Consider the following 13,489-nt stretch of genomic DNA (forward strand, 5'->3'; position numbering starts at 1 on the left):
AAGAGAAAAGAGAGAAGGAGGAAGACGTGATGACAGAAGCAGAGGTAGGAGCGGTGAAATTTCTAGGTTCAAATACGGTGGAAGAGAACCATGTGCCAAGGAAAGCAGACGATCTCTAGGGGCTAGAAATGACAAGGAAAAGGATTTGCTCCTAGGGTCACAAGAAAGAATCAGGACTGTGATCGTTAACAGTCTGTGTGGAATGATCAGTGGCCATCAGCCCTTAAGTGCAGTCAAAGAGTCCTAAATGATGCTTGTTAATAATTTAATAGAATCCAGCTTTATTCTTGTTGTTGTTTGTTTTTCTGATGTGCTCTCATCCTGGTCTCAATAAATTTGACCGTTTGAAGTAATTCATATAAGCAGAATCATACAATATTTACTTCACTTAGCATAATGTCTTCAAAGTTAACCCAGCCTATGTCAGAATTTCCTTCTTTTTAAAAGATGAATAATATTCTCTTGTATGTATGTATATGCCTTGTTCATTCATTCATCCATTGATGGACAGTTGTAGAAGCCACATCTTAATGGGAGAGAGTAAAAAATTTGCAGCCATCTCTATTATTATCTTCACAATAACCACAGTGTAATTATAAAGATCAACAAATTTAACACTGTTACAGTACCACTGGTCCTTGAGTCCTTGAGTTAGACTGGCAGGTTTGAAGTCTGTCTCTTGTCTCTGCTTTCTACAAGGTATAGACCTTTGGCAAGTAATTCTGGCCTCTGATCTTTAGTCTCCTCATCTCTAAATGAGGCCAATAATACCTATGTCTTAGGTGGCTGTGAAGCGTAATAAACTATCATGATTTTGGCGCCCAGTAGTGGCTTAGAAAGCTTTAGGTTTCCCTTTGACCTTCATAGAATTAAACATACCCTGAGTGCTCAGGAGGCCTACAATTAGTTATTGGCTGGTTGGAAAGCTTTAGAGGCAACTTCAGTTTTCCCCAAAATGATGAAATTCGTTATATGCTTAAATTGTTGCCTTTTGAGTTTCCATTTCTGAAGGTTCATCTTTCTTTATCACATGCAAGTTTAGTATCATCAATCAAGAGATAGAATTCTCTATTTTTAAAAAACAATTTATGTCATTTAAAAGAAAAATGCACTACCAATCTAACATGTTAATACAATGTATTAACATCATGAAGGTACAAACCTCAAGACCTTGACTAATTTTGAATTAGGATACCTTTGGCTAATGTAGCAGAGCAACAACTCAAAAATAGGTTATGCTACAGAGAAATTGTTACAACAGGAAGACCAGAAACATGGATACTCCAGAATTGGGTAAATGAATAGATCAATGATTTCACAAGGGTTCTCTCTATGTCTCTAGTGCAGTCTCTTCCATATGCTGGCCTGGACCACAAATGTAAACCTCCTCATGGTGGCAAGATGGCTGCAGCAGTTTCAAGCATCACATTCAGACATGGCAACATTCAGAAGAGACCATCCCTCCTGTGAACTCTTTCGGAATGAGAAACTCCTTCTAAGAAGCCCTCCAGAAGATGCTCCTCATCTCCCATTCATCAGATTTGCATCCCCTGTACACGTCCAAACCACTTTGGGAGGGAAATGCAACCCTGAAGATTGACTTAAACCAGTTGTAGTTTACTTCTTGGGTCTAGTGTTGGGGCTGGTACCAACCTCTTCTGAAATACTGGCCATTGGCCGGGAGCTGAATAAATTGGTGGGGGAGGAGCAGTAAATACTACCTGCTACAGTATACTAGTTAGATTGTGTTATAACCAAGCATTAGAAACTAGAATAAAAAAATCCATTTGGTACATTTGCATCATTAGCAAATGCCTGACGTTCTTTAGAAAGCAGTTTTGATAAGCAATTGGCATGAAACATAATAAGAATGATTTGGTAATCAAGAAAAATGAAGTAGATTTAATTAACTTTGAAATGCTTTTTAAAGTAATAAATGTTTCTAAGATTCTAAAAAATTTCCCAAATATAATAAAGAGATTGTTAAAAGTGTGTTCACCATTTTTGCATTTGCATTTATGTTTCTTTATAGTCCTAGCCAGTAAACTCTCTATGGGAGGATTTATTTTCTTTTAACTTTAATTTTCCACTAATCCATTTCTCTATAAAATGAGGGATGCAATTATGAATGTATTTAAGAACTAAGCATAATCACTCCTCTTCACTAATTTTAATTTGTCCTGTATTTTTTTTTCCCAATCATTTTAGTGATTATAGGCTCTGTTCAGACCAAAAGCAATTCCTATTTACTCAGTAATGCCCATAGGAACTGAGTGTTCTAGATGCAATCTGGGCAAGTGAAAGAGATCAGCTTCCCATGTCATCATGTCATCTGTTACAGTTAGGATCAAACAGGTAGTAACAATGTAACAAGTATACCACCCCTGCATCTCAGAAAGGTTTATATTTCACTCATGCCATATACCTACAGAAGTTTGACGACGTATAGAGGACTCTGCTTGTGCTAGTGAATCAGGTTGATAGAGGAGCTACCATTTCAAATGTGCCACAAAGGAGTGTTGGGAGGTCTTCATGCCAGCAATTCCTTGTTTTGTCCAGAAGCTACACACATACTTCTGGTCACATTTTATTTGTCAGAATCAATTACATGGCACCCCAACCCGTGGGGGCTAAGAAGTATGTTCCTACCAGGTCCCTGGGAGATGGAGAGCCAGCAACAATGGTGAGCAGTATTTTTGACAATGGCAAAGATGTACCAGTGTGAATCATTGCCTTTCAGTAGAAGGAGAGACATGCCCTAAAAGAACATTAGTCTTCATTAGTTATAACCAAAATGGAAATGCTTCAGTTAGGGTGTGCTCTATACCCTAGTATTACTACAAATACAGATTCATAAAGGACAACAGAATCTCACCTCATGAACTGGAACTGTGGTATGGCTTTTCCCTCACATTAAGGGTCATATTTTAGGTAAAATGTAGCCTTTTTCAAAATCTACTCTGTCACTGCATACTGGTAGGATTCAGTTCAGTTCAGTCGTTCAGTCGTGTCTGACTCTTTGCGACCCCATGAATTGCAGCACGCCAGGCCTCCCTGTCCATCACCAACTCCTGGAGTTCACTCAAATTCACGTCCATCGAGTCAGTGATGCCATCCAGCCATCTCATCCTCTGTCGTCCCATCTCCTCCTGCCCCCAATACTGGTAGGATGGTATCAAGCAAATAATCTTGGAGGGTATTTCCAGCTGCCCAGTCTAACTTCCTCTTCACTTTCTAATCATGGGTCTTCCATCCACATTGCTTTTGATATCATAGATTGTTAGGTTTTTGACTTCAAACATTGAGCCATCTCCATTTATATGGTATGAAGCATGATTCATTCTAAAGAGAACTTAAAAAACCTTTACTGCTGGTGTTGCTCATTGTGGTCATGCCTGCATGAGCACAGTGAACAAGCACATTTCATCAGCTTAGTCTGAATGCTTAGTTGGAATATTCTACCCATTTCTCTCCCCTGAACAATCTAAGTAAGCCCACGGGCTCTTTAATAAATCACAATTCAATGGAAAGAATGGCAATAGATGAAGGGTCTCATACGGCAGGAAATAAAGGGAGAAGTCCAGCTACTCTCATCCACTGGTGTTAAATGATAATAATAATAGTATTTGAGTAGGTGAATGCACATAGAATTCCAGGCTTTTTAGTAGTTGTGTGTATTATATGTTCTAGCCTATTCTCAGAACAAATAGAGAGTTGGCTGGTATTTTCCTGTTTTTATATGAGGAAAGAGTCTTGGATGTTTGTTCAAGTTCAAACAGCTGTTCAGTGTCTCCAACTGTAATAAAACTTTGGAATTTAGATTTTATTTTATTTTATTGATGTTATCCTTACTTCTAATTTTAAAATAGTTTTCTATATTATATAATGCTGATTTAAATACACCTTTAAAATCTCCACAGGGTACTGTAGGTACCTCCAAAATCTTTGCACAATTATAGGTCTAACCCTTGTGACTTGGCAGGTATTCAGACAATGCTTATGAATGAATGAATGCATCCGTGTGAGGCTCACATGTCTACCCTAGCTGAAGACTACCATGTGTGCAAATCTAGACCAGATGAGCTGTCTGACCTCCAAGGCCAATTTGCTATCAGTTTTCTATAAAAGCAGAATCAGTTATCTGTTTTTTCTACGTAGGTTGAAAAGAACATTTTAAGAACAATTTTCATGATTGATTATATAAAAATTCATGCTGAATAATATATTTAATGAATAATAGCAGCAAACGTGTGAGCATAACAGATCAATATGAAAATAATTTGTTAAATGTAAATTATTTGTACTATATTTTCTAAACATTTGCAATAAGCTTGTGCTACTTTTATGATTGGAATAAAAAGAAAAAAGATTTAAAAATACATGCTGATTCTAGAAAATCTAGGAAATGCAGAAAGATATAAATAAGAAAATAAAAATAATTCCAAATTCCAGAGATTTGTTCTCTAAATTATTCTTTCTAAGGGCATGTGGACACACAAAACTTACACAACGGTAAGCATACATAGTATTGCAGCCTGATTTTTCACTTTATTGTGTCCTTTAAAATCTTTTTAAAAGATGCTTGTCAGTGGTCTCATACTGTTCTATCGTATGGAAGGTGCATGATTTATTATTGCACATTTAGGCTCTGTCAATTTTTTGCGATTATAAATAATGTTGTGATGAACATCTTTCTATATAAATCTCTGTGAGCATGATTTTCAGCGCACTGTCCTTCACTTGGAGTCCCTTGATTGGTGACGCACACCTTTACTAACTGATATTAGACATGTGGGGCTGAAGCTGTGTAGCTAGAACTTGTCAAGAAGACAAATAGTGTATCAGTGGCCTGTTTCACGCTCATAAAATAAAATGGTTACAACCATAATTCTGCAGACCATTTATTTGGCTAACAGCTAGATGCTTCATTGATTCCATACACAAAGTATCCCTAAAGAATGAAGGTGACCTTGGAGACAGCCAGCCATCCAGAATCCAATTAATCCAGCCTCAGGATATTTGGTGCCCAGCACCGACCAGACCCAGCATGATCTATTAGATCCTTGTTACTCAGAATTAGAATGTAGGAAGGGATATGGGTTCTGTTTAGTTGTGGGTGCTCTTCAGGAGAACAGAATAGCTTAAATTTTAACTCTAAGGAATATTGGTTGTGGAAGTTGTAGGCCTTTGTAGAAAGAGTAACAATGTAGTCTAAAATTTACTGAGCTTTACTGAAGATTACCAAAAAGAGGAAATATTTGGTTAAGCTTGAATGTCACCACACCAGAGAACTAGAAAAAATCATAGTCTTAGAACTCTGCTTCTAGGACATTTGAGATTTATAGCATGTCTATTTATAAAGTTCTTTAAACTGAGGTCCCATTTATTTTGTAGAATCAACAAAAAATTAAAATCCATATAAAAAATGGACTTGAGTTGGTTTCCGATTGCTTAAGTTACCAGTATGAGTGCTTAGCATTCATCTCTAGCCTAAGAGGATAAAGCTTTTACCTTTGATCTAGAATTTATTTAATCTTCTAGGACAGCACTGGAGATTCTAGGTCCAAACTCCAGGTATTTAATATGTCTCAGTTTTGCTCTTTGCTTCAGGTGACAATTTTATCACTAGCTTTTAACACTTATTGTACTAAATTGTTATATTAATATTAATGTCAGGGTGTGAAAAATTCAACTGGTAAGTGGTATGCAAATTAGCCTAATGCAAACTTTAATGGATTCATGCACTCAAAAAATCCTTTGAAACAAAGGTAACTAAAGTGATAAAAAGACCAACTAATCACCATTAAAAGGGAATATTACTACAAGTATAAGAACAAAATAATTTCAAGCAAGCAAGCTTGACTGATTTTAATCAAACAATATGAATGTAATAGCTGGTATAAACCTTTGATTATATTATGGGGTATAAATAGGAAATATTTTTTTTTTCCCCCGGTCAGGGTGCTCTGGATTGAATTGTGTCTGCAGTAAAAGACAAGTTGAAGTCCAAATACCTAGCACTTGCAAACAGAACCTTATTTAGAAATAGGGTCTTCACAGATGTAATACAGTTAAGGTGAGGCCCTTGCTAAGTCACTTCAGTCGTGTCCGACTCTGTGCGACCCCATAGATGGCAGCCCACCAGGCTCCCCGTCCCTGGGATTCTCCAGGCAAGAACGCTGGAGTGGGTTGCCATTTCCTTCTCCAATGCATGAAAGTGAAAAGTGAAAGTGAAGTCGCTCAGTCGTGTCCGACTCTTAGCGACCCCATGGACTGCAGCCCACCAGGCTCCTCCGTCCATGACATTTTCCAAGCAAGAGTACTGGAGTGGGGTGCCATTGCCTTCTCCAGGTGAGGTCATTAGAGGGGGCCTAATCCAACAAGATTGCTGTCCTCCAAAGGTAATGCACATTTAGGCAGACAGATATGCACAGAAGGAAGGCAGTGAAGAGGGCCATGAGATGATGGAAGCAAAGACTAGAGTGATGCATCTACAAACCAAGGAATGGGCAGTATTTCTGGCAAACGCCAAAAGCCAGAGGAAGCAGGGAAAAGTTCTCTACCATAAGCTTCAGAAGGAACATGGTCCGGTGGACAGACTGATTTTGGATTTCTAGCCCCCTCGGTCTGTGAGACAATGTATTTTCATTGTTCTAAGATGCCCAGTTTGCAGTGCTTTGCTATGGTAGCTCCAACAAGCTAGCAATAGTCATAGTTTTCCTCTATGCTCTGCCAAACCCCATTCTTCTCTTGCCTCAATTAAGTCTGAGACAGGTCACATAGATTTCTGGTCAGTTACTATTTTTAAAAGTCAGTCCAGTTTACGTTTCTAATCTCAGATCCAATTTATATCTCATCTCCTTCCCTGCCTCCAGTATCAGCCAGGCCTGTTGGTCAGAGGACTCGGAGTAGGGAAGGAATGAGAACGGTTCTTGCAAATTTCCCACCCCTCTTAGAAGTGATGGGCAGAGGCATGTCTCATTCTAGGACACCCTTGTCCCCTGCATCTGTTGGATCTGGTTCTCTGCTGTTGGAAGGAAGTGGACTCGGAAAGATGGCAGAAGCTTCTTGATACAACAGTCAGTGATGGGGCATGCCCTCTGGACTTGTTCTTACTAAATCTGACTCTATGATATTGGTGGCCCCTGTGTTTCCTTGGGGTGGTATTTTGCTTTACTCTTACCCATGCTGTCTCCCAGAACTTTCTGTGAGAGAGGCAGCTATGCTTCCTTTTGGTGTTCCCAATAGGTTCATGTCCAAGACACAGGGTGGCCTCAGAGTTCCTGCCTTTCTTCTTCTCTGTGCTCCTTCCTATGGAGCCATGTAACTCACCAAAGTCCTCCATTCCTTGTCTATGCCTTGGGATTGAGGTGGAGAAAGGGCTGCACCCATCTTTTTTCCCAGTCATGCCACACCACTCCCTGGTCACTATGGAAACAATTCAGACCATTTTGTCAACACTCTGCCTCCCACATGCCCTGGGCAGCAAGAGGTCATGGGCTCATATAAGAGAGAATTGCTCTGGTGTGGATCCATACCTTCCAGAAACTCCTCCAGCAACCTGCTCACTAGCAGATTCCACAGCCTCCAGCCAGTGAGGGTGGCATCACATATCCTGGATATGGGTGCCCTGACGAGTGATTCTCTCAAGGCTTTGGTTGCCTGGCCTCAGGGGATACTTAGAGCATCTCCCTCCCCCTCACCAAGGGGAAGAAAAGGACTTTGGAGAGGTAATAGGATCTTCACTATGAGCACTGCCTCCCTGCGCCTGCAGAGCCTCATAGCCCCCCCGCTCCCCGTCACCCCCAGTCCTGCTGTACAGCCTGGAAAGGTATGGTGCTGGTGTGAGAGCTGGTAGAGCAGAGCCAAGTCAGTCCTGAGCAAAGTTTCCGGACTCAGTTGTTGGTGTCTCTCCTTTGAATGTGGGACTATTTAATGCCTAAACTTTGCCTTCATTCTGGCACCTTGGTTTTGCTGAGGGCACAAAACTTACAAGAGTAGCCTGTGCCACTTTGGTAGTGAGAAGGGCGTGAGGCTGCATGATGGGAAAAGATGGGTCACTGACTCCTGGACAAAGATCAATTCCAGGAAAATGGGTTTTCTATTTCTAGGCTTTTCCCTTCCTCATACTTATCCTTTGATATTGCAAGATGTTTTAGAGGTATTTTTTTTTTTTTTTTGCTGTGCTGCTCAGCATGTGAGATCTTAGTTACCTGACCAGGGATTGAACCTGTGCCCCCTGCAGTGGGGATGCAGAGTCCTAGTCACTGGACCACCAGGGAACTCTGTAAGATGTTTTAGATTTTGGCTGAGATCTTAATGAGATGGAGGAGGAGTGACGTTTAATGTGTAAGCCTAATAAGAGTGCTGCTGGATGGCTGTGACTCATAGCCCCTTCCATTAGGTGAGCATCCCAGTGAGATTTAGAGGAAGGGAATCTGCTTCCACTCACCTGCTTGGAGACTGACTGGCTCAAGTTGGGATCAATTACTTTAGTAATTGGATTAGCTGCTTGATGGCTCCACTTCTAGACTGAAAGTTCTCAAAATGTGATCATCATCAGCAGTCCCACCTGCTGTTGGTAGGAATACAGATTCTCAGGCCCCACCCCAGACCTACTGAACCAGGAACTGGGGGTGGGTTGTAGGCATCTGTATTAAAAAGTGCTCCAAGTGACTCCAACGCACCCTCATGCTGGAGAACCACTGCTCCAAAGACGTTTCTCTTCTCCAATTCAAAATGACACCCTAGCCTCTCTAAGAAACAGGTGTTTACTTGGTAGGGCCTAGTATGATAGATATGACTTACCTTAAGAATTATTCTTTTGAAATTTTCTGATGATTTTTCCATCAATCACACACTTTTAGCTTAAAAGCTTTCTGTTGCACTTTAGCTGAAGCAAAAAGAGTCTCCTAAGAAGGAGGAAACTTTTGGAATTTAAGTACTTTAAGCAAGGCAATTTCCACTTGGATTCAGTTGTCCTTACTATGATGCTTATTAACTATGGAATATTTCCTCACATAAGATGAGGTTTAAGAATGGGACTCACTTTTCCATTGTCTTCTCCATAAGAATCATCACCATCAAACATACTATATATTTTGTATGCTTCTATTATGTTCTGTATGTCTTCCTCCACAAGAACGTGAGCGTCATGAAGACCAGGGCTTTTGTCTGTTTTATTCAGTGCTGGTTCCCCAGAGCCCTAAATAGTGCTAGGTTTGTTACAGACATTCCCAATTATTTATTGAATGAGTGCATGAAAGTTGGGTTTCAAGAATGTGTTGGACAAGTTGTTTAGATTTCTATGTTTATTGATTCATTGAAGAAAATTATGATTTTTATTCTGATTTCTACTTGTCAGTATGCTTAATACAGCAGGCATCATAAGGTCGTCAGAAGTCCAATCATTTTAGTGTGACATGAACTGAAGAATTTACTAGATTGATGTGGAAGTTATTACCTAGAGATATGCTATAGAGCTGCATGGATGGGAACTGGACGAGGGAGAAGACACGAGAGAGGCAGGAAGAGTTATTGTGTGAAACTAACACCTGAGGATTTTTGTCGGTAACTCCTGAATGTGCCAGTCTGATGTTTATTCAACAGTGTCCTTTTGTAGGGGTTATTTGTGGGGGGGGGGCAGTAACTCTGTTTTATGGGTAATCGTGTTAGTGTTAACACCTCCCAGAATGCAGTATTTCCATTTCCCTTTTGGCACATTTTACAGCTCCTACTTCACATATGTTCATTGTTTTCCCGTTCGCTGATGATCCTATTTGGACGCAGAAGAGTTGGTCTCCGCCCTTGGTGCACTGGGAGGGTAACAGGCAGACACACTTGGAGGTGGTGGCTGCAAGGAGAGAGACAGTGTGACTCTCTATAGAGCTTTAGGATTTGATTTTACCTGACTCCTCCCCCGTGCAGCAAGCACTTTGGTGGCAGTGAGTGAGAATGCAGGCACAAAGGCACTGACTCAAAAGACCCAACTGTGGTTGAATGGAGTCATCTGGATGTAAGCGAGGTGAGGCTGCTGGTAAGTCAGTAAGATGTAGGAGCTGGGCTACCTCTGACACCTCCCTCTCCCTCACTAGCCACATCCAATCAGCTGCTCAGTTCAGTTCAGTTCAGTCGTTCAGTCGTGTCCGACTCTTTGCGACCCCATGAATCACAGCACGCCAGGCCTCCCTGTCCATCACCAACTCCCGGAGTTCACTCAGACTCACGTCCATCGAGTCAGTGATGCCATCCAGCCATCTCATCCTCTGTCGTCCCCTTCTCCTCCTGCCAACAATCCCTCCCAGCATCAGGGTCTTTTCCAGTGAGTCAACTCTTCGCATGAGGTGGCCAAAGTATTGGAGTTTCAGCTTCAACATCAGTCTTTCCAATGAACACCCAGGACTGATCTCCTTTAGGATGGACTGGTTGGATTTCCTTGCAGTCCAAGGGACTCTCAAGAGTCTTCTCCAACACCACAGTTCAAAAGACTCAATTCTTCGGCGCTCAGATTTCTTCACCATCCAACTCTCACATCCATACACGGCCACTGGAAAAACCATAGCCTTGACTAGATGGACCTTTGTTGGCTAAGTAATGTCTCTGCTTTTTAAAATATGCTGTCTAGGTTGGTCATAATTTTTCTTCTAAGGAGTAAGCGTCTTTTAATTTCATGGCTGCAATCACCATCTGCAGTGAGTTTGGAGCCCCCAAGATAAAGTCTGACACTATTTTCACTGTTTCCCCATCTATTTGCCATGAAGTGATGGGACCAGATGCCATGATCTTCGTTTTATGAATGTTGAGCTTTACGCCAACTTTTTCACTCTCCTCTTTCACTTTCGTCAAGAAGCTCTTTAGTTCTTCACTTTCTGCCCTTAGGGTGGTGTCATCTGCATATCTGAGGTTATTTATATTTCTCCTGGCAATCTTGATTCCAGCTTGTGGTTCATCCAGCCCAGCGTTTCTCATGATGTACTCTGCATATAAGTTAAATAAGCAGGGTGACAATATACAGCCTTGACGTACTCCTTTCCCGATTTGGAACCAGTCTGTTGTTCCATGTCCAGTTCTAACTGTTGCTTACTGACCTGCATACAGGTTTCTCAAGAGGCAGATCAGGTGGTCTGGTATTCCCATCTCTTTCAGAATTTTCCACAGTTTATTGTGATCCACACAGTCAAAGGCTTTGGCATAGTCAATAAAGCAGAAATAGATGTTTTTCTGGAACTCTCTTGCTTTTTCCATGATCCAGTGGATGTTGGTAATTTGATCTCTGGTTCCTCTGTCTTTTCTAACCAGCTTGAACATCAGGAAGTTCATGGTTCACGTATTGCTGAAGCCTGGCTTGGAGAATTTTGAGCATTACTTTACTAGCGTGTGAGATGAGTGCAATTGTGCGGTAGTTTGAGCATTCTTTGGCATTGCCTTTCTTTGGGATTGGAATGAAAACTGACGTTTTCCAGTCCTGTGGCCACTGCTGAGTTTTCCAAATTTGCTGGCATATTTTCTACCTCCTGTCAATCCATTTCCACAATGTCTTCAAACTGTCCTTCGTGTTCTTTTCTCATTGGCGCCACCTCGGAATACTTATATCACTTATTGAGTATGCATGATGAAACCACAGAATATACCAAGTGCTTTGCATGCTTTATTTCATTTAAGCCTCACAATGAACATATGAACTACAAGGTATCGTACTAACCCTACAAACGAAGTCAGCTCAGAGAGGCTGAGTGATTTGCCCAATGTCCCACGATTTAGTAAGTGGTAGAGGCAGGTTTTAAATCATAAATGACTTATAGGGCTGCCTTCTTATAATTCTGCACTGCATTTTTTTATTTCTTCCTAGAATATTCCTAGGTTATAACTGGGAATCTGGATTTTAATAAGCAGTGAAATTGGGTGATACTTTTCTCAGGCTTGGTTTCAAAACCACCCCATCACTTCATAATTCATATAAATCTTGTATTCATGAAAGAGTTTTAAAATGACCATTTGGGGTAAAGTTACCAAAGCCAAGTATATTAAATCATTTTAGAGTAAAGGGATATAGGCTCATTTAATCAAAGTTCAAGGTCTTCCACCATTTGGCCTCAATATCCCTTTGCAGCAGATATTCTCTGCTTTCTTCATCCCAGATAGGGTGACTCTCGCTCTGTTTCTCAATAAGGACCCCAAGGGTGGTCCAGTTTTTGTCCATTGCCCATCCTATTCCCTTCTTTTGCCAGACTGGTATGCTCTTTCCAATATTCCTGCACATGTCCAATGCCTATAAGCCTTGCCTCCTCCATGAAGCATTGTATAGCCACATATCCCCCACCAAGGTTTTCTATAACTAAATTTTAATGGTGTAAATTTCTCAGTACTACATTTGACATTTTTATAATTTTTTGTTAATTAGCTTCCCTGGTGGCTTGGATGGTAAAGAATCTGCCTGCCATGTGGGAGATTGGGGTTCAATCCCTGGATTGGATAGATTCCCCTGGAGAAAGCTAGCTTTTCATATGTCTTTCTCCCAAGACTGTGTGAGAAAGCAGTAACCACGACTCATCCTTATGTTTGTCCCAACCAGCTCTTAACAAGGTGCTCAATTAATTCTGCTTCATCAATTGGTTTCAATTCTGAATTTGGGGTGCAGATATAAGTATTCAAAAAGAAAAGTATTCGATGGATTTGGGATAATTTATGTTGCCAAAATATCTGAGTCAGACTGAGAAACAGTCTGCAGCTTCTTTTGGGCAAATATCAACTCTTTCTCATGTATCTCAACTGATGGGAGAAAACAGCAAAAGGAAATGGGGAGATTTTGTAAGCACATAAACTTCCTGTCCATGGTAGGAAGCATTTCTTGAAAAGACATGAATTTCCCTTTTACCTTCTTTGTCAACCAGCTAGAGAAGATTTTAGTTGGGGACAGTCTTGTTTGTTATTGGAAACTCTAGGATTTGACAAAGAACAGGAGACAGCTCTACCTCTAGAGAGGATGTCAGGTCCCCAGGCTTGGGGAAAGGCCATGGTCACCACTCTTGCAGTACGGTTTTAACCTAAGTGCTCTTAGCAAGATGATTTTCAGGTTACCAGCATGAAGAGGCCCTTCCTGCCACCTCCAACAGTCGGTTTTCATGCTTCCATCCTAACGAAACCCTTCCAGGCGATAAGATATTTATCTCTCTTATAGCTCTTATCACATACTGTCTTGCATTAAATGTATTCATGTAATTATTGTGAAATTTTGGGGCTTCCCTGGTGGCTTAGTGGTAAAGAATCTACATGCTAAGTGAGTTTGATCCCTGGGTTGGGAAGATCCCCTGGAGAAGGAAATGGCAACCCACTCCAGTACTCTTGCCTGGGAAATCCCACGGACAGAGGAGCCTGGTGGGCTACAGTCCATGGGGTCACAAAGAGTTGGACACGACTTGATGACTAAACAACAACACTGTGGAATGTTATTCCAACTGTGAACAATTTGAGGATATAAAGATCCTTTATC

At 40.9% G+C, this 13,489-nt stretch overlaps 1 protein-coding gene across 2 annotated transcripts in view; it reads right to left on the minus strand.

Moving 5' to 3' along the window:
* Positions 1 to 9,296: 9,296 nt before the first annotated feature.
* Positions 9,297 to 13,489, minus strand: part of C6 (complement C6) — a 78,733-nt gene continuing 74,540 nt past the window's right edge. For both annotated transcript variants that reach the window (XM_086362546.1, XM_086362547.1), the window contains exon 18: positions 9,297 to 9,853. In XM_086362546.1, coding sequence (XP_086218672.1) covers positions 9,678 to 9,853 — 176 coding nt within the window. In that variant the 3' untranslated portion in view covers positions 9,297 to 9,677. The remainder of the gene's footprint in view (positions 9,854 to 13,489) is intronic.

The sequence above is a fragment of the Bos grunniens genome, chromosome 20 (genome assembly GCF_055505025.1).
Source record: "Bos grunniens cultivar Pamir isolate PY7600 chromosome 20, Bosgru_T2T1.0, whole genome shotgun sequence".
Classification (NCBI taxonomy): Eukaryota; Metazoa; Chordata; class Mammalia; order Artiodactyla; family Bovidae; genus Bos; species Bos grunniens.